This window comes from Podarcis tiliguerta (assembly GCF_965153285.1).
Source record: "Podarcis tiliguerta genome assembly, chromosome: 2".
In the NCBI taxonomy this organism is placed as follows: Eukaryota; Metazoa; Chordata; class Lepidosauria; order Squamata; family Lacertidae; genus Podarcis; species Podarcis tiliguerta.
This window is the reverse complement of record NC_139535.1, coordinates 104,137,425-104,159,278: the sequence shown is the minus strand read 5'-3', so window position 1 is coordinate 104,159,278 and position 21,854 is coordinate 104,137,425. Positions and strand designations below refer to the sequence as shown.

Here is a 21,854-nt window from a genome sequence, read left to right as displayed (position 1 = left end):
TCATTGTTATTTGGGGTCCCTGATTGTCTCTGATCCATGCAGGGTTAGACCTTACCTTCAGCAGGGTTGCTGCATCAACTCTGACTGTAGGCTCCAGACTCCAGACAGAGAGAATGCTTGGGTGATTTGCACAACAACACTTTGCTTTGTGGCAGTGATTCCGTGACACTCAGAACATCTCAGCTATGGTGTGATGCATGTGGTGGAGGTGGAACCTACCTATATGGTTAATAAACAGATCACTTTCTACCCTTTTGTGCTAGTGATTAGATTCTTCTGGTTCACAGGAACCAACAGTTTGTATCGCAATCTAACAAGGAGACAGGTCCGTTTGGTTTTCCTGGCCAGCAGAATATCACATTTCATCTAATAACATTGTGCTGTGTGTTTGTTGCTTTGGGCTGAAAATATACGTTTAAAAGTTCGAATTGTCCTGCACTCCCTTCTCAAGGGATCCTTTTTCTAAGACTAATCTCAGATTAATATTGTTTATCAGCACTTCTCAGATTCTCCTTTCCTCCTGGAGCTTATATTTCTGTTTACCTTCTTTCTCCCTTAACCCTAAACCTCTCAAAGGCTTCTTTCCGTCTTTATTTATGTGCATATCAAATAGGAATTCATTATGTACCATATCTCCCCATGCAGCAGTGCCAGCCATTCCCCCTTGCTGGTGTCAATCGCCCTGTATTTATGTACTTAAGTGTCCAGTAACTAGTAATTTTTGCATAGCATGGATGTGTCCAAATCTTTAATCTAGTGGTCCTTCCTGAGTGGGATGGCTTTTAACTCACTGTGCCCATATTATGCTCTGAAACTCTCCATAGAAATCCATGATGGATCCATGATCAAGCCTCTTTAATAGCCTGTCTGTAATTATTTTCAGCATTATTAGGAGGCATTTTCTCCAGGTGATATACAATCAAGTCATAGTCAGAACAGACCAGTTGAGCTCAATAAAGTTAGAATCGTAGAGTTGGAAGGGACATTGAGAATTATCTAGTCCAACCTATGCAGCTGTTCCATACGGGAATTGAACCTGCAACCTTGGTGTTAGAAGCACCATGCGCTAACCAACTGAGCTATCCAGGCTGAGTCCATTCAATTCAGCACCAGCATTAGCACCAGCAATCATCCTCTGTCTCTAAAATACATGCTGCATACTTTTAAATCTTGAGATTTTTGATATGCACAGGAAAAACACTGTAGCACAGTAGCTGTGTTAAGTCTGCAGCTGAAGAAGGCCCCCTAAATCTTTAAGAGATGATCCTTAAGACTGATCCTGTGGTCCTGACAAGCTGATGGATGATATTATGCCCCTGCTAGCACTGGTACAACACCGGTGCGATTCCATCGATGCACGCCCAACAGCAGAACCCACAGCTCAGTAGCAGCTGCAGAAATCAAAACTAATGTGGTAATACCAACAAATGTTCCCACAGTGTCCCTGGAAACTGTCACCCATCAATCACGATTTTGCACATTGACCCTTTGTTGCACATGAGTGGAAGGCGTCAATCAAGATGTGGCAATGGCAGAACAACTTATGATGTGACTGAACCTGGGACACTTTTTGGAACAAACCAGGCAGCTAGAAAAAGACCATGAGACCTCCATCTGCATAACCCACAATGTTTTTGTATCACAGACCCTCCAAGCGTCCCTATTTTTCAGGGACAGTCTCGGATTTACAGAAGCCGTCCCAGTTTCTGATTTGATCCCAGAATGTCCCGCTTTTCCTTAGGACATCCCTATTTTCATTGGAAAAATATAGGAGGGTATGGAGTTATGCGTACTCCAAGTCAAGGAGATAGGTACAATCTTTAGGAGACCTCTGAAGGCTGTCCTGTATGGGAAGGTTTTTTTTGTTTGTCTTTTAAGTTTAATGTTTCGTTATGTTTTCATGTATGTTGGAAGCTGTCCAGAGTGGCTGGGGCAACCCAGTCAGATGGGAGAGATATAAATAGTAAAATTGTTGTTGTTGAATAGGACATCCCTGTTTTCATCAGGCCCTTCATGGATCACTGCCTTGCTGTGGCGAAGGGGCTTGAATAACTCAGAGAAGCTATGAGCTATGCCATGCAGGGCCACCCAAGACGGATAGGTCATAGCCGAGAGTTTAGACTAAACGTGATCCACCTGGAGAAGGAACTGGCAAACCACTCCAGTATTTTGCCAAGAAAACTCCGTGGACATAAAAAAGGAGCAGCTTTTAGAAGAAAGCATGAGTTTCCAAGGCATGTTCTGGTCCATGGGGTCATGGAGAGTCGAACAAAATTTCCATTGAAGAAATGTTGGTGGGATTGGTATCACTGCATGGACCAAGGGAACCAGCACTTTGCCATCGAGTTGTGGGAGGGGGCATGCGCAAGGATGAATAGCCCACGGCAGTCTCCCAAGAATCTTTCTGTGAATCGCCCTGTGATCCAAAGAAACAAGCAAACAAATACAATGATGGCTAACCATTCTTTCCCCTCAGGCAAGAACTTGGCTTAAGGATGCCAACTTTTGAACGGCCTTCTTGACGTTGTCTCTTTTAAACTGCAGTTGTATCTGCGGCATTCATTCATGCTCATGCGGCAAATTGTTGTGTTCTCAAACGATTTTTGTTTTTTAGTTTTTTAAATGGAGCTGTCACAGGGCAACCAAGAAGAAAGCTTGCATAGCAAAGTTGGTTAGAGCATGGTGCTGATGACCCCAAGGCTCCAGGTTCGAACCTTGCATATTCCAGGGAGTTGGATTAGAATTAAGCCTTTCCCAAATTTGGGTCTCCAGCTGTTTTTAGACTGCAACCCCCACCATCCCTAGCTAGCAGGACCAGTGGTCAGGGTTGATGGGAATTGTAGTCCAAAAAAAACAGCTGGAGACCCGCGTTTGGGAAGCACTGCTCAGGCTTCCCTTCCAACTCTACAGTTCTCTGTTTCCAGAAGTGCATCTTGCAAAACAGGCGCTCCGGAACGAATTTAACCTTCCCCTTCCCCATCCTTTCCCTTCCTCTGCAGCTTCTCTCCGGTGCCCCCCCCCCCATCGCCTTTAAAAGTCCTTTCTCGCCCATCCTTTCTCCCGCCGCTTCTCCGGCGCAAAAGAGGAGAAAGGCGCCGGAGAAGAGCAACCGGGGTGGCAGCGGCGGATAAGCGGGATCCGATCGCGGGCCGGGGGCGGCGATCTGGCCGGCCCCTCCCTTACCCCGCCTCCCTGGGCGCAGGGCCGCCCTTGGGCGTCACGCTCGTCGGCGTCCGCACATGGACAGCCAACTGCTCTGAGCGCGGCGCAGGCGGCCCCCGGCAGCTCCTCGGTCTGGGCGGAGCGAGCGAGCTTGGTTGGTTGGCTGCCTGGCTGCCTGGCTGTCAGAGTTGCCTCTCTCCTTTTCTTTCTTTTCTTTCCTCTTTCTCTCCCCCCACCCCCCTTTACTCCCCTCCTCCTGCTGCCTCTGTTGTTGTTGATGCGAAAGGGGATCAAGCGAGCAAAAGGACGTCCCCATTTCCTCGGAGCGTCTGGAGCCGGCTAGAACTTCGCCAAAAGGAGGGGCCCTTGATGATTTTTATTTTTCAGAAAAATTATTAGCAGTGGGGTGTTTTTTTCCTTCCCCCCTTCCCTCCCATTCTCTTCCTTTTACCTCCTAATTTGGGGTTTCCCACCCACGCCCGCCCTCCTGTCCTCCCTCCTTTTTCTTATTCTTGGTTTGAAAAAGAATAATTTGGGGGCAGCGAGAAAGAGAGATCAGGACCATGGCTCGACCTCTGCCTCTGAATCCAACTTTCCTACCTCCAACCTACGGGGTGCTGAAATCTCTGCTGGAAAACCCGCTCAAGCTACCGTTGCAGCATGAAGACGGTGAGAGAAATGGGGAGCGGGGGCAAGGGAAATAAAGGCTGGGGTAGTGGTTTTGGGGTGTCCCCCCCCCCCCGCTTTATCCCGCTTGCTTCTTCCTCTCCTCTCCTCTGGACCAATATATAAATACACACACACACACACACACACACACGGTACAGAGCGCAAAGATATTTAAAAGACTGCCTTCTGGCTAAGCAGCAGCAGCAGCGCGCAAAAGCGCATTTCGTGCAAGCGCGCAAAAGCCCACATTTAAGTTTGCGCATCAATGCAGAGCGCGGTGCGTCCGCCGTGCGCCCCGGGCAGGAGCCGGAGCGCTTTCCTTTAGGTTGCGGATCCTACAACTCCGTTGCTTGTTGAGAGGCGCCGTGCTTTCTCTCAGGAAAATACTGCTGAGTTTTGCTCAGCTGGAACCTCAGCTGGGGTCTAGGGGCGCTTACTCCCAAGGAAGTGTATTTAGAATTGCGCAGCCGGAGTCTATGCGTTAGGCTTGTGCTGTAACCGTGGGTTTACTGTAATAGAAACATTCATAGGGTTGGACTTTAATTTGTTTACTATGGCATGTGTAGTTAAAGAGTAAGCCAGCTGATTATTATTTTTATTGCTTTTTTATTATTCTCCTTGTTTGTCTGTAAAGCACACTTGGAACACTACTTCTGAAGGTGATTTAAATGGGAAGTTAAGGTGCTGGCGTCTTAGTGCTTTTAGATATCAATCAGCTCCTGCCATCGGTTTTCTTGGAAGTCTTAATCTTTTATTTCCGTGGACCCGAGTTCCAAGGAAGTGCATGCCTAGAATTACAGCTATTAAAAAATTCAGTCTTTCTCTCACGTGGGAGAATGGATTTATGTGTTAGATTATTATTATTTTTAAAGTTTAAAGAGAAGAAGGCACATAAAATGTCTTTCAGCTATGCTTCTGGATTTGCACGTAAGCAAAACAGAACGCTTACCAAATACCTCTTTGCACTAAGAAGCTGCAATAGGTTTTTGTAAATATGTTCGCAAGGACTTATTCTACATCTTTTGTAGGTTCTAAGAGTGTGAGTGTTTGTGGTGTTTTGACATAGAGGGTGCAATGCACACTCCATTAGAATCCACAGCAATGGGGCTTGTTAGCTGTTGCAGACTGCGCAGCGCTCAGTATTTCCCTGTAGTTTTCTACACAGCTTCATATACCGCATGTGATATTTGAGTATTGCCTGTGCAGGCTGATCCAAGCCATGCTTCCTTTAGAGCAAGTCGCACTTCGTTCAGTGGGACTTACTCCCAAGTAAGTGCGCATGGACCTGTAGCATTCGGTCTTGTGAGTGACACACAGCAATCCACAAAATCCATAAATAAGAAAAGGACACAGAGATTATAATGATTTTTCCAGGGGGAGCGTATCTGGAAGGAAAGTTCAGAATTAATCCAAGATCATGGCAAATCATAAACGGTCAGTTGTGGACAGCTGATCTCTTTCCCTAAATCCTAGAAACATATATGGGTCTGTAAACCTTTTTTTAAAAAAGATACAGTGGCACCTCGGGTTAAGTACTTAATTTGTTCCGGAGGTTCGTTCTTAACCTGAAACTGTTCTTAACCTGAAGCACCACTTTAGCTAAAGGGGCCTCCTGCTGCCACCACGCCGCCGGAGCACAATTTCTGTTCTCCTCTTGAAGCAAAGTTCTTAACCTGAAGCACTATTTCTGGGTTAGTGGAGTCTGTAACCTGAAACGTATGTAACCTGAAGTGTATGTAACCTGAGGTACCACTGTATATTGATCAATATGTTGACCACTGTGTCCTTTGAGCTCTTAACTTCCTTAGAAATTTAGGCTGCAGTCTAGCCTATCTATAGGAACCCACCAGGGATTAAGCCCCATTGAACACAACAGAGCTTATGTCTGAGTAGATGTGTAACTCTGCTTATTTGAATCTTCGGGCTGTTCTAGTGCCTTTTTTATCCAGCATAATGACAGGAAATCTCTTTTTATGCATCTCAATCTTAAACCCAGTTTATGTGGAAGTCAAGACTGACCTACAAGATACGTTGGAAATCCTTGATTAGGTCTCTCTTCTTTCTGTACTGAAACACAGCTGTGGGATGCAGTGAATATATTTGTTTGTGTGTGTATATAGCATTTATATCCCACCTTTTGCTCTGGGAAAGCTCAAGGTGGTGTACATGGTCCCCCCCACCCCGATTTATTCCCCACAACAATCCTGTGAGGTAGGTTAGGCTGAGACTAGGCGGTTACTGGCCCAAGCTCCCCCAGTGAACATGATGGCCAATCGGGCCCTTGAACCCTGGTCTTCCAGGTCCTAGTCTGATACTCTAACCACTATGCTACACTGACTCCAGTGGCTTTACTCTGAGTGGTGGAAAGAATGGGTGTGTTGACCGTCTCACTCTCCCCACAGCCACTTTCCCAGTGAAAACCTAAATTACGGCAGCTGTTAGTCCTAATGTACCTGTATTCCTCAGTCCTAAGGGGCAAACAGTTCATATACATTCGTGGCTTCAAGCAAATGTGAGCTGTGGAGAACAAAACGCTGCAACAACCGCCCGCCCCCCAAACCAACACCCAAATGTTTTGGGTGTATGGGGCAGAATAGATCAGGACAATGGTAGATACAGAAGTGGGGGACTTCAGCCTTGCCTTTCCAGCTCTCTGTTCTTGCTGCTAAAGCAGTTTAGTTAAAAACCAAGGGAGATCAATGTGTGGGAACATCCTATGCAGTACAGCGACCACCGTTTTTTGATGGGAAAGATTCATTTAAATCACACGATTTACTTCCACATTAAATAACCTTTTGTTTGCTCATTTACGTCTTTCCAATCAAAGACCATTTCTGCTCGTGTGCTGCATGCTTTTAATCACCAGGACATTCTAGTATATTGTAAACTCTGCTTTCTTGTGGACGATAGAGGCTATTATATTTATTTGTCTCGATCAATGGGACCATGGTATGTCTTGTGAGCTATAGGCTCCGCAACTTTGTAAAACAGAAAACAATTCAGGTCATTCTTCAGAGCCAGACAATTAGGTTTTTTGAGAGGAGTGTGGTGGGGATCAAACTTCTCCTTTAAAAGTTTAGCTCTCAGGAAGTTCTCCTGTTAAAACGCTATTGGGATAAACTGGAACCCTGCAAGACTCCGATTCATCTCAGTGGGCTTTGTGCAAGAGAACTTGCTAGCAGAGTAAGGGCCTGTTGGATTTTTCAACTTTCAGATTCCCCAAACGAGGGGTGTTAAAAAGTTGTAACATGACTTGGGAATTCAGAAGATCTTTTGGTGAAATGAAGGCAGTCTAGTTTTGCTTGGGAAGGAAAATGTGTGTAAAATTGCACGGAAATCACTAAAAAGGATTGTCACGCACTTGCAGTTTTTATTATTATTATCATTATCATTATCATTATCTCATTTAGCGTTACCTGGCATTTTCAGAAGGTAAAATTAAATCTCTTTGGTTTTCCCGAGAGCAGTTTATGTGCTTTTTAATTAGACGTAGAATAGCAAAGCAAAGTGTTGCCCAATCAGAAAAATAATAGCAGGTTTGACTTTCACACACACACACTATTTTAAGACCGCCCCTCATTGAATAAATTGGCAAAAATTAAGTTTCATCCTCTAAAATGACACTCTCAACTTGTGAAGCATGTCCTTTTAGGCAATATTTGTTCTAATTTCTCCCTCCCTCCCTCCCTCCCTCCCTGCCTGCATTGAAAGGGGTTGGACTAGATGATCCTTGTTGTCCCTTTCGATTCTATGATTCTATCATCTCTCTCTCCCACTTCCCCCTTTCCCCGCCTCCAATTCCGTCTTCTGCTGCGACTGCTCTGATGAAACCTCGCAGTGTTGTTTGGATCTTGACGTTTGCTCGAAGCCAAGTGTACAGATGAATTGCTAATTAGAAACAGAGGCGGAAACCCTGCATATATTTAATGAGTCGAAAATAATTTATCCCAGGCCCTTCAAAACCCTATACCGAAACGTAGAGCTTTCCGTACGGAGAGAGCCGTAATTGCAGGAGGAGAACGACTCTTAGGGTTGCTGTTGTCATTTTCATATAAAGCAAGAAGGAAAACAAACAAACTCCTCTGTGGACGTACTGACTTTTCGCCCCCTCCCCGTCCCCTCTCTCTTTCTCTTTCTTTCCCTTTCAGCGTTTTATAAAGAAAAAGACAAAGAGAAAAAGCTGGATGAGGACAATACCAATGCTATGGTCCCACAGTCCGCTTTCCTGGGTCCTACATTATGGGACAAGACCCTTCCCTACGATGGCGACACTTTCCAGTTGGAATACATGGACCTGGAAGAGTTTCTCTCGGAGAACGGCATTCCGCCCAGCCCGGCCCAGCATGACCACAGCCCACACCAACCAGCTCTTCAGCAATCTACCTCAGCATCACCTTCCGTCATGGACCTCAGCAGCAGAGCATCCACGTCGGCCCACCCTACCATGGTTTCTCAGAACTGCATGCAGAGTCCAGTCAGGCCAGGTAAATCAGCCGTAGGAGATTTGTTGGGGAGACTCGAGTGCAAACAAACAGAATGATTGTGTGTGTTTTTGTGTGAGTGTGTGTGCGCGCATACATACACACTAGGGGCTGTTGTGCCTCAACAACCAATCCCCTCCTAGTCTGTCAGTCAGTCAGTCAGTTTTATTGCACATAGCCAAAGGCTGCTGCAATGTACACAAGAAATCATTCAACAATTAAAAGAAAATATGCTGGATTAATACAAAAACTCAAAACATTTATATTATCAAGACATTACTTACTCTGAACAGAGCTATAAAGGTAAAGGGACCCCTGACCATTAGGTCCAGTCGTGGCCGACTCTGGGGTTGCGGCGCTCATCTCACTTTATTGGCTGAGGGAGCTGGCGTACAGCTTCCGGTTCATGTGGCCAGCATGACTAAGCCGCTTCTGGCGAACCAGAGCAGCACACGGAAACGCTGTTTACCTTCCCACCGGAGCGGTATCTATTTATCTACTTGCACTTTGATGTGCTTTCGAACTGCTAGGTTGGCAGGAGCAGGGACCGAGCAACGGGAGCTCACTCCATCGCGGGGATTTGAACCGCCGACCTTCTGATCGGCAAGTCCTAGGCTCTGTGGTTTAACCCACAGCGCCACCTGCGTCCCTTAAACAGAGCTATAAAAGTACCTTAATATACAGGTTAAGACATTAAACAATAAAATGTATAGGCTAAAATCACCACATGGCCACTAACATATTAAAAAAGAATGTTAATTCATACAATGTGCAATTATATTCAGAGTTTGGTGATAAAGATAGAATATAGCTTGATGTAGATAGGGTCAAATAAATTCATCTCCTTTACAGTTGGTGGCTATCTTGGCTATATAATTTGCTCTAATTTTCCTAGCGGCAGTTGCAAAGAGTGCTACACGCCAGGTCACATGCTTATCTATGTCTGCGAGGAGATATAAAATCATGCCAGAGGGGTTCTAGCCAGGGGACCTTGTCATTATAGGTGCTAAAAATCGTTCTCTTGCTTCATTATGTAAGGGGCAGCGCAACCCCCTCCTAGAGCTTCTTCTTTCCACCCCATGTCTTACATCCCCACACCCCACCCGTTGATCGTGAATTCCACACAACCAGTGCTATTTTTCTAGAAAAAGAGTTCTGGCAGGGAAAAAAAGCCTTGCACACAACATACCCTGATCATGAACTTACTTAATTTGGAATAAAGTTCCAGCTTATTCAAGGAGGTTTATTTCTGTGGCCAGTTAGTATGTTGCTAGCAACAAGGTTTGCTTTTCCAGCAGCTCCTTCCTCTGCCATCTCAGTAACCTTTATAAAATAACAATAATAAGGATACCAATATCCTGCCCATTTGACTGAGTTGCCTCAGCCACACTGTGGGGCTTCCAACATATATAAAAACATAATACAGCAGTTCCCGAATGCCTCCGTTATCGTACGTTTCGGCTCCCGAATGCTGAAAACCCAGAAGTAAATGCTCCGGTTTTCAAACGTTTTTCGGAACCCGAAAGTCCGGCGCAGCTTCTTGTTGAGTGCAAGACGCTCTTGCAGCCAATCAGAAGCCGCGACTCAGTTGTCTAACATTTCGGAAGTTGAACGGTTTGCCGCAACAGATTACGTTCGACAACCAAGGTTTTACTGTAAAACATCACACTGCTATTTTTCTAGAAAAAGAGGTGCCAGAACTCACCATGAACACCTCCCTTATTCTTCTATAATAGCAGTGGCACCCACTTGAGAGGTGCTGGAATGGAGTCCAAGTGAGTTCCAGCCCTGAAATCACACACTAAAAAGTTTCCCTGTACAGGGCTGCCTTCAGATGTCTTCTAAAAGCCAGGTAGCTGTTTATTTCCTTGACATCTGATAGGAGGGCGTTCCACAGGGCGGGCGCCACTACCGAGAAGGCCATCTGCCTGGTACCCTGTAATCTCACTTCTCTCAGTGAGGGAATCGCCAGAAGGCCCTCGGAACTGGACCTCAGTGTCCAGGCTGAACGATGCGGGTGGAGACGCTCCTTCAGGTTTACTGGGCTGAGGCCATTTAGGGCTTTAAAGGTCAGCACCAACACTTTGAACTGTTCTTGGAAATGTACTGTGCTTAAGTCCAGGAAGAACACGAGGGGGTCCAATTCCCATTCAGACATGGCCCTCCAGATTTAAAAACTGCTGTTTTTGCTGCAACAGTTTGCAGTTTTATTACGGCGCGAGCTTTTGTGGACTGCAGTCCCCTTCACCAAATGTTATGAAGTGTTATCCTGAGTTGCAAATACATACATGTGCATTCCTGGTTGTTTCTAGGGTGGGGTGGAAGGAGAGAAATGTAGCTGAAGTGAGCAGGAAATGGAATGCAGAAAAGTACAGGCTGTGAGAATTGCGTTTCTTCAAAACAAAACCCAGACCCAGTTGTTGTTTATAACACAGAAACCCCAACATTGGTAAGCCAATCGACACATACAGTGTGATAAAAGTCCATTGATTCAATCAACAAGTGGATGGCACCGAATCTCTTGATGATTTGCAATTCTGTGCTTTCAAGCTGCCGTTTTCCCTTTTGAAGTTTCTTTGTTGAAAGATGACTGCTGAAGTCAGTTCTGGAGTGACCAGGGTGGCTGAAATGCTCCCCCACTCCCCACTATTATTTACTTATTCATTTTGCCATTTCTGGCCCCAGGTTTGTATCCATTTGTTCTTTTGCATCGAGACTGGCCTGTCGGTCACGACTTAAAATGGATGAAATTCTAGATTCCCGCCCCAGGGCTTTCAAACGATGGGTTCTCCATCAGTGGGAAAGAACTCCTAAAAGTAGCTACTGTCAAACACAGAAAACATCAAGAAACCTGCATCTTCCATGTAAGGCTTTTGCAGGCAAGCGGAACTTGCTATATTTTTAGCAACCAAGTCCTCATTTGCTTTCCGTAGGAGAAAGTCATCTAACTATTCAGTTTCCTATTGCACATTAGCCTAGAAAATAAAAACGGTTTGAGATTTAATGGATCTTGATAAGGATATGAAATTTCTGGCTTGGATTTTATCCCCCTTTTCTTTTGCAACCTGCAAAAAGCAGCATCTGGCTGCTCCACCAGCAACATGTGCCAGCAAGGGCTTATATTAGTGAGGTGTTGTTGTTTTTTTGCTGTGATTATGCCAAGGACCTGGCTTGCGAGGAGAGAGCCACGAGTCTGGATTTCCAAAACAAGGGACTGTGGGGCCTCATTGGGGGCTGATGTTGTGAGAAAAGCAAGCTTTCCTAACTGGCGTTTTCCTGATACAGCTAATGGGAGTGGGGAATAGCTTGGTTGATTCCTGATTCTTTCCTTCTGCGGCTCCCTGCCCTGCAGCTGGGCTGCGAAACTGGAAGCAAGCCCTGCTGTGAGTTAAAAGTGCTAGGGGAAGGATGTGCAATGGGGAATTGGTGGGTATTAGCAGGAGAGGGTTGCACCGGCCTGCCTCCCACCTGCTGATTCTCCCTTGGAAAAGCAGCCTTGCATTTATGTTCTCTTGGCAAGGGCTCATTTGCACAGGCAGCATTATGAGGTCATTTGCATGGAACTGTTGTAAAAGGATTAGTTATCTATAGGGCCTGTCTTGAGTGGCATCTGTGAGCAGGATTTCCCCTGGCAGAGGCCTTGTCAATGGGCTCATCCTGGAAAAGTTGTCCTCCCCACCTAACGTTTCCTTCTGGAAGTGCTCACATGACAACTTCGAAAAGCCTCTTAGCGAGCTCGGAACATCGTGTTGCAAACGGCCCCGGGGCTGCTGAGTTCTGAAAGAAAATTGCAAAACGGCTCGGAGCATATATAATAGAGAAGCAATCTGGAAGTGGTTTCAAATTAAGGGGGGGAGTTCAAAATGTGGTTCATAGGGAATAAGCTTCACTGAATATAGTGGGCCTTCTAGCACGGCCCTAGGAATCCTTACTCGGAAGTAAGGATTCACTTTCTGAAACAATACGCTAACTGAAATTTAGCTACCCTCCGAAATGAGCACTTTTCCGAATATTGTTTCTCCAGGCAAGTAATGTGTACAAGCATGGGTTAAAGTGTGCAGATAAACGCATCTGTTCCTGAAGCATTATCTTCGGGGAAATCGCGCTGCAAAAATGTGTGCGTTGGGCAAAATTGCGCACGCAAATGTGTTTATTTGGAGCCATACGCAATTTCCTGGAGCAGGAACTGCTCCACTCTCCTCTATCCTGGGACAGGCTTCAAATCCGAGACTGTTTTCAAAAGCATGAGATAAGAAGTCCAGATAAATAAACAGAATGACCAGCGTTGGGAGTGGAACATGGTGCAAACCTCCTCCTGAGGAACCTATAAAAACATGTTTCTTGTCTGTGAAAAGCCAGAACTGCGCTTGGTTCTTCTGCCACTAACTTGGCGTTGTTTTTATCCTGTGGTTAGTTTTGTTCTTCTGAAAACAGGGCCTAATGTCATAGCATTGCTTGATGACTTGTGTGCCATCACAGATAAAACTTGTGTTTTGAATGAAGTTGACTCTGATGGAGGAATTTCCCTTAAGTGTCGTCAAGTGTTGAGTAAACCAGTGATCTGAACGCATGTGTGAAATGGCTCCCAAGTGGCTACATTGAGTTGAAAAGACTGCTCTTTGCGGTTTATGTAGTTTCGCTTGGCCTCCAAAGGCTGCTTGCGGTGTCATGCACTGGCAACCCCATGGCTGGAATAAAAATGTGTGTTTTGTACCACACGTGCGCATGACAGAGGACCACAGCCCAACTGGACTTACTGACACAGTTCCATGCACCGCAAGTGTGAATGGGTCACACTGTTGCTTTTTTAGATGTATAAATAAAAAGTTTGTGTGTGTGAAGGAGTGTTGATAGAAAACGTTATTAAGAATTCCTGAGCTACATGCTCCCCAATTCAAATTTGCTTGGGAAGAAATCGCTCAGTGGGACGGAAGTGCTTAAGTGTTCCTGGGTCTTGCTGATTCACAACCTCCATTGCCAGGTTTCCTCCATCTGGGCTTACTAGCAGTACATGTGAAAAGGGTTTAGGGGTCTTGGTGGACCACAAACTTAACATGAGTCAACAGTGTGATGCAGTAGCTAAAAAAGAGCTAACACTAGTCTAGGTTACATCAACAGTAGTGTAGTGTCTAGATCAGGGGTTCTCAACCTGTGGGTCCCCAGATGTTGTTGCACTACAACTCCCATCATCCCTGAGCTCTGGCCTTGCTAGCTAGGGGTGATGGGAGTTGTAGTTCAACAACATCTGGGGACCCACAGGTTGAGAAAGGCTGGTCTAGATCAAGGGAAGTCATAGGGCCACTCTATTCTGGCTTGGTCAGACGACACTTGGAATACTGTGTCCAATTCTGGGCACCATAATTTAAGAAGGATGTTGACAAGCTAGAACGTGCGCAGAGGAGGGCAACAGAGATGATCAGGGGTCTGGAAACCTGGCCTTAAGAGAAGTGGTTGAAGGATCTGGATATGTTCAGCTTGGGAAAGAGGAGACTGAGAGGAGATATGATAGCCATCTTCAGATATCTCAAGGGCTGTCACATGGAAGATGGAGCAAACTGCTCTGGAGGGTAGGATTCAAACCAATGGCTTCAAGTTACAAGAAAGGAGAGTCCTACTAACACCAGGAGAAACTTTCTGGCAGTAAGAGCTGTTCAACAGTGGAAGAGACTCCCATGAGAGGTGGTGGACTCTCCTTCCTTGGAGGTTCTTAAGCAGAGGTTGGCTGACCATCTGTCATGGATGCTTTAGCTGAGATCCCTGCATTGCACCCTTGGAGTTCCTTCCAACTCGAAGATTCTATGATTCTGCTACAGTCCTTGGACCAAAAGGACCTTTTCCAATGGATCATAAGTGGGCATAGGAATGGCTGAGCAACCTATTGATTGTTCCCTGTAAATGCCTACCACAACCTCCAGCAGAAGTTCACCTCTTGTGCTATGTAGGTCAGCCCTGAGAGAAGGAGAAAAGTCTCCTTGCTTCTTTGTTTCAAAGGTGTGTTCAATCTGCGTGCGTATTTGAAAAGGCCACAAAAATTCGACAGTTTGTTTCCGAGAGCCGATTAAGATGTTTAGAAAGGCACGTGGCTCAGCCCTCAGCTTTTTGTGTGTGTGTGCAAAAGGTAACTCAGAGCGACTTACAAATAACAGAACATGGATCAAAGCTCATATAGAACTAAAACAGAGCAAAAACTTAAGAAGAACATATATATATATATATATATATATATATATACACACACACACACACACACACACATATATATATATATATATACACATATACATACACACACACACACACATATATATATATATGAAAGTTCTTTTTTAGTTATAGGGACGCGGGTGGCACTGTGGGTAAAAGCCTCAGCGCCTAGGGCTTGCCGATCGAAAGGTCGGCGGTTCGAATCCCCGTGGCGGGGTGCGCTCCCGTCGCTCGGTCCCAGCGCCTGCCAACCTAGCAGTTCGAAAGCACCCCTGGGTGCAAGTAGATAAACAGGGACCGCTTACTAGCGGGAAGGTAAACGGCGTTCCGTGTCCTGCGCTGGCTCGCCAGATGCAGCTTGTCACGCTGGCCACGTGACCCGGAAGTGTCTGCGGACAGCGCTGGCCCCCGGCCTCTAGAGTGAGATGAGCGCACAACCCTAGAGTCTGTCAAGACTGGCCCGTACGGGCAGGGGTACCTTTACCTTTATATATATATATATATATATGTATCAGAACTAAAATATCACACACACTGAAGGAAGACACAGATAATTAAAAACCCAAGGCTTGGCTGAAAAGAAACGTTTTTGCCTGGTACTGAAAGATACATATTGATGGTGCCAGATGAGCCTTCCTGGGGAGAGCGGTCCCTAAGCAGGGAGCCACCACTGAGAAGGCCCATGCTTTGCATCTCATCGTAGGGGAAACACACAGAAGGGCTTCAGATGATTATTGCAAGGTGTTGTTTGGTTTATGTGGGGAAAAGTCGTCCTTGAGGTTCAGTGGTACCTTGGTTCTCAAACGCCTTGTTACTCAAACAACTTGGAACCCAAACACTTCAAACATGGAAGGAAGCAACTTTTTTCAGAAGCCAAACATGCTCCGTTTTGAGTGTTATGCTTCTGATTTGAGTGCCACACTTCTGTTTTGAGTGTTACTCTTCCATTTTGAGTGCCACACTTCTATTTTGAGTGTTACACTGAGGTCTGTCGGTTTTTGCTATTTATTTTGCGTTTTTGTTTTTGCGGCTCTTTTTGTTTTGTTTTTGTGACAGTGTGGAACCCAGTTCAGCTACTGATTGATTGATCGATTGCGTGACTGCAGTACATGGTTTATTGCTTTCATTTTATGGATCAGTGGTCTCGTTAGATAGTAAAATCCATGTTAAATTGCTCTATTAGGGGTTGTTTTTAAAAGTATGGAACGGATTAATCCATTTTGCATTACTTTCTATGGGAAAGCGCGCCTTGGTTTTGGAACGCTTTGGTTTTGGAACTGACTTCTGGAACGGATTAAGTTTGAGAACCAAGGTACCACTGTATTAGGGTCCTCAGCAGCATAAGGCTGTCTAGGTAAAATTGAGCCTTGAACATAAGGGGCGAGAAGGTGTTTGCTAAAAGGCCCAGCTAGGCCCCTTTGGCATGTCTGTTCTTTCAAGATACAGGGAGAAACATTCAGATAAGCAACTTCCACACCGCTCAACAAGTTGGGAGGACTGTACCAGTTGCCTTGCCGGACATTTGAATCAGCTCTCTAACACAAGCCACAAGCACCAAGACGTGTCGCAGGGGAGGGCAAATGATTAGAACGGCAATCTTCTGCTGTTTCGGGAGACTGCCAACTTTTTAATGATCACCTGTCAGAGTTAATTTGCAACCTCTGTTACGGGTCAGTCATTCGTGTGATTTGTGCTCTCGGTTGGTCATTCAAAGCCCCCCCCCCCGAAGTCTGCATGCAGCACCGTTGGAAATCTCAAAGCATGCTGATAAACTTTTCCTTCAGCAAAGTTGTTCTGGTTGCAGGTTTTCTTTTTTAATATTCATGGATTCCTCTCATACTGAAAGAACAAGGCCCAAGGCTGAGTTTGACTCACCAGGGCTTAAGTCCAGGAAAGTTGTTTTCAGTTTAGCTCGGCAACATGCGAGACGAATAACAAGGAAAGGGGCTTTGGGGCATATGGAGAGTGCATTTTCTTCACCGCTCAGTGACCCAAGTAGCGCTTATGAGCTTTGGGATTTTGGAGGGTTTGGTATTCTGGACGTTGACTTTCAGGAAATCTCAGCTCTGCTCACTGTAGAAACTAGCTCAATGGCAGAGCGCTGAATTCCTGTTGAGAGGACCTAAGGTTCAGTTGCACACAGGGGTAGCCAGTATGTGGTGTGTTAGGATATTTCTGTTCCACCTTAAAAGGGAGCAGGATGTTTGTGTCACAGCCTGCGTATTTCCTGTTTCACAGGATGTTTCTGTTGTGTCTTTGTTTTCGTTTCTCCCTCTGTGCCAGAACACTGAAGCAGGCAGTCATGTTTTTCGTTGGTCATTGGTTTTTCTTTGGACATTGTTGGATAGCAGTTCCCATCATCTCTGACCACTGGCCATGTTGTCTGGGGCAGTCCTGGATTTATGTATAAGCTAAACAAGCTATAGCTTAGGGCCCCAAGTGGGGCCCCCCCCAAAAAATAAAGGAAAAAAACAACTGGATGTACATTTCCAAAATATAAGATTAATTCAACAATTACTTTGATAAAATACGTATTTTGTTATGTGCAAGTGGATTTAGATACCTATTAGGTCCATAAATTACCATATAGCATATATTCAGCACAAAAAACAGCGACAATTGGTTGTTGACAAAGGACAGCTGGACATATAAAGGGCCCCATTACCTTCAGTAGCTTAGGGCCTCATCAAACCTACACCCAGCCCTGGTCTGGGGCTGGTGGGAGGTCATAGAGTCATAGACTTGGTTTTATGGAAAAATGGAAGCCCTTTCCAGACCATTTAAAGAAATATTATAAAATGATCAATTCACAAGCAGGATTTGAACTACGAGCAACATCCAGAATGAGAGATTATTGTCTTGTGGTTATGATAGAAAACAGTGAAGCTAGTCCTCTTGGATAAAATGACAAAAAAAAACTTTTAAAAAGAATTGGAAAAAAATACAATCTATTTAAGAGACCATTGCAAGCAGATGAAAACATTAGCAGGATTTTAATCTCACTTGTAATGTAATAAATATTATGGACAATATGGATTGATATAAAATATAGATTATAGAATAATATGCAGTTGTAAATGCTGACAATAGGAACCATGAAGGCGGTGGGGGAGATTCAGAGTTATCTCTGTATATGGATGAGCACTGGGATTGTTATAATTTTATATTTGTAAAATCAAATAAAAATAAATAAAAATAAAACTGTGACGCTAGGGTACAGCAAAGGGATAGAATAAAAAAACAACCACCATGGGAAATGGGATGGGAAGTCGATAGAACAAAAGAAAAAAATATATTATGAATTGGAACCTTATGGGAAATTTAATAAAATATGTTATAAAAGAATTGTAGAGGTGGAAGGGACCACAAGGATTATCTAGGCCAACCCCCTTTAATGTGGGAAATCTTTTGCCCAATGTGAGACTTGAACCCACGACTCTGAGCTTAACAGTCTCAAGCTCTACCAACTGAGCTACCCCAGGAGAACAGCGGGCAGTTGGGGAAGTGCCATTGAGGCACACTGTTGACCTCAGTGTGACTACTGCTTACTGGGGGCAAGGCAGTGGGTGCAGCTTTCAGTTAAAAGGACCTAGTAGTAAAGGGATGGGGAACTGGTGGCCCTACAGGTGTGGTTGGGCCCCACGAGATGCAGCCAGCATGGCCAATGGGCAAGGATGATGGAACTTGCAATATAGCAACATCCAGAGAGCTATGAGTTTCCAGCTCCCTGCAGTAGCAGGTAATGGGAAAGACCTGTGCTGAGGGTTCTGGAGAGCTAAGTAAAGGTAAAGGTACCCCTGACCATTAGGTCCAGTCGTGGACGACTCTGGGGTTGTGCACTCATCTCGCTCTATAGGTTGAGGGAGCTGGCGTTTGTCCGCAGACAGCTTGCGGGTCATGTGGCCAGCATGACTAAGCTGCTTCTGGCAAACCAGAGCAGTGCACGGAAATACTGTTTACCTTCCCGCTGGAGCAGTACCTATTTATCTACTCACACTGGTATGCTTTTGAACTGCTAGGTGGGCAGGAGCAGGGACCAAGCAACAGGAGCTCACCCTGTTGCGGGGATTCGAACCACCGACCTTCCAATCGGCAAACCCTAGGCTCAGTGGTTTTGACCACAGCGCCACCTGTGTCCCTGCTGCCCAAAACTGTTAGAATAAGCAACAGACTTTAATTAAGACCCACGTACTGAGAGTCGGAAAGCCACTAAAGCAGTGGCGAGCTCAGTGGCCTTCTGGAGTTGTGAGTTACATTTCTCCATCTCCTTCCCTCCTCACTTCTCCCGTTAACGAATAAGGGCTGCTGTTTTCAAGTAAGAAATCCGGCTTCACCTTTATACCCAAGTCTGTCTTCCACCAGGCAAGGCAGAGCAGAAGGGACACTTATACATATCTGGTGGAGCTGTGAAAAAATCAAAAGCTTCTGGGATATAGTATGTGATGAACTTAAAAAAATGTTTAAATATAACTTTGTGAAAAATACAGAAGCTTTCCTGTTAGGAATAACAGACACAGGTATAGCAAAAGAAGACCGGAAAATATTCCTTTATGCCACAGGCGCGGCGAGGACCTTAATTGCCAGAAATTGGAAAAAAGAATTCGTGCCAACAAAAAAGGAATGGCAGGATAAATTATCAGATTATACTGAATTGGCCAGATTAACAGAGACAATTAGGGGACAACCTAGACAAGAATTTCAAAAAGAATGGGGAAAATGCAGAGAATACTTTACCAGACAGTGCCCCAAAATATACACCTGGACTTGTTTCGATTAATGTCTACAGGTGACTTTGTGGTTTATAAGTCATAATTAGGAAAAATTGTAATAATCACATATAAAAGAAACAGTATACAAGAAGTAAATACGGAGGCCATTTGCAGGATAAAGGATGTATTTTATTTTTATGTTATGTTTTCTTTGTTTAAGGGGATAGGAGTTTAATTTTGATAATTAAATTGTCGATGGTGGTGGGTTTATTTGTATGTATGAGTTGTTGTGGACCGTGTTGTAAATAAAGTATGAAGAAGAAGAAGAAGAAGAAGAAGCAAGTCAATAGGACTTAATCCCAGGTTACGTTTGTATAGGGTTGCTTCCTAAATCTGGCTCATGAAAGTGAACACAAGGTTCTGAAAATCCGGATTTGGAGGAAAATTGATAAAAAGAAGCCTTTGGATGTGAGCGCTTCCTTTAGAGGGGAGTATAGAAATCAGTTTGGGGTCTGCGAGGAGATCTAACTCAGCATTTGGCTGTGCTTTTTAAATTTGCCCTGTGGCTGGCTTTCTAATATATTTTGCATTATTTCACTGCAAAACTCTGAAGTTATTATTGGGCTTGGGAACGTGCCGTTCCCCAGCCTGTGCTGTTGGCAAAGCTGTGATGTCACTTTGATAATTATACCCTTGATGTACCCTGAAGCACATGCATTCTGTCGTGTCGTCTTAGAGGGTTGCTTTGGGAACCCGGCTTGTGCTTTGCGTCCCTTGAACTTTAAGGTGCAGGCGATGAAACCCGCTAGGCCTGTAGCACCTTAAAACCCGGGGCCTGCGTGATCAAAGCTCGACAAATTTGAACGGAATGCCTCTGCCGAGTTCACTGAGCTTTGGAGGAGTTTTCTTGGCAGAATTAGGCCAGTCATGCGCAAAACACTGGGGCGGAATTAGCACATTGTGCATGTGGGTTAAAGGCAAGGATCGCCGACTCAAAACTTCCCTTGAAATGCATGTAGCACGGATGGCATAGATATACAGCCAGGGCTTACTGTACCTCTGAGCCTTGGCATCTGTTTTTAATAGGAGGCCTCCACCCTGGAACAAATGAAGTAAAACGAAATCGAAGTGTCCCAGAGCAGGCGCAGAATTCATTTCTTCTATCACTAAGTTACCGTATTTTTCGCTCTATAAGACACACCAGACCACAAGACGCACCTAGTTTTTGGAGGAGGAAAACAAGAAAAAATATATTCTGAATCTCAGAAGCCAGAACAGCAAGAGGGATCGCTGCGCAGTGAAAGCAGCAATCCCTCTTGCTGTTCTGGCTTCTGGGATAGCTGTGCAGCCTGCATTCGCTCCGTAAGACGCACACAAATTTCCCCTAACTTTTTAGGAGGGGAAAAAGTGAGAGCAAAAAATACGGTAACTAGAGAGGGAGGGTGAGTCCTTCAACTTGAGGGAATCCAGGGGGGAGCTTCCAAATTCAGGGGTGCTTTGTTTTCCTGACAGAACTGAACTGCAGCACATTAATTCTGGAAATCAAGCTTTGTGCACAGTCAAACAAGCAAGCAAGCAAACAAACACCAATTCTTTCAGAATATTGTGAAGTGTAGTTCACATTGCTCTCAGAAGAAATTCTATAAGCCCTCAGGCAACCTTAATGGTTTTTGGATAGAAACATGCCAAATACTGTACTCTGGGGCTAGAAAACATAGTGCCTATGAGGCACTTTTTGTGTAGTGTGTTTCCTTTAAAAAAAAAAGTTTCTAGTCCCCAAGAAAAATATTTTGAAGACATGATGGCGAGTCATGCTAGCAGTTGAGAACTGACAAGCCCCACAGAAGCAAGTTTAAATTTGTGACGTATTCTGCCCCACTAAATCTCCCAAGGACCAACTCACATGACCACTGTGGGGCTCTCTCCTTTTGGAACGATGTATTTGAGCTTTCAGTATAAGGCCGCAGTGGAACGACCACAGATGACGGTAAATATGGAGTCCAGACCAGACCTGTGTGGTAGAATGGAGTAGGGAATCATGGTAGTCACACCATAAATCCTCACCAGTCATGTGAATTGGTACAGAGCAAAAAGAACAGGAGAGACTTCAAAACGGTGCTCCTCTCGCCTACCTTCTGAAGTGGTGCGGTCCACTGTACCACCTCAGTGGCCACAAGGAAAAGTTTTTCTGAAAATAGAAGGTTTCATAAGTTAGCTTCCATACATGGGCTTCCTTGGTGAGGTTGTTCCTTGGTGTGTAGGGCTATGGCAGAGAAGACCTTTACCCCTACGGAAGATGCTTCTTATGGCAGGAGGTTCAACAACAGAGCCGTCTCTGCAGATCATCAGCCTGTATCCTTAGTGCCATTATCAACTGAACTTGTTAATCCCTTGTTAAGGCTCCAAGTGTTAGAAACTCAGTTATATAAGCTAGGTACCAAATGGCTCTTTAAACCAGGGTTAAAGGTAAAGGTAAAGGAACCCCTGACCATTAGGTCCAGTCGTGACCGACTCTGGGGTTGCAGCACTCATCTCACTTTATTGGCTGAAGGAACCAGCGTACAGCATCTGGGTCATGTGGCCAGCATGACTAAGCCGCTTCTGCCGAACCAGAGCAGCACACGGAAAC

At 45.0% G+C, this 21,854-nt stretch overlaps 1 protein-coding gene and 1 long non-coding RNA gene across 3 annotated transcripts in view; one reads left to right on the top strand and one right to left on the bottom strand.

The window, feature by feature from the left end:
• Positions 1–21,854, bottom strand: part of LOC310671802 — a 272,660-nt gene that overhangs the window by 110,201 nt on the left and 140,605 nt on the right. The window lies entirely within an intron of this gene.
• HLF (HLF transcription factor, PAR bZIP family member) overlaps positions 3,192–21,854 on the top strand; it is a 64,355-nt gene continuing 45,692 nt past the window's right edge. The window contains exons 1-2 of one of the 2 annotated variants that reach the window (XM_083427990.1): positions 3,192–3,831; positions 7,980–8,315. In XM_083427990.1, coding sequence (XP_083284116.1) covers positions 3,726–3,831; positions 7,980–8,315 — 442 coding nt within the window. In that variant the 5' untranslated portion in view covers positions 3,192–3,725. The remainder of the gene's footprint in view (positions 3,832–7,979; positions 8,316–21,854) is intronic. The other variant, XM_083427989.1, reaches the window with a different exon arrangement.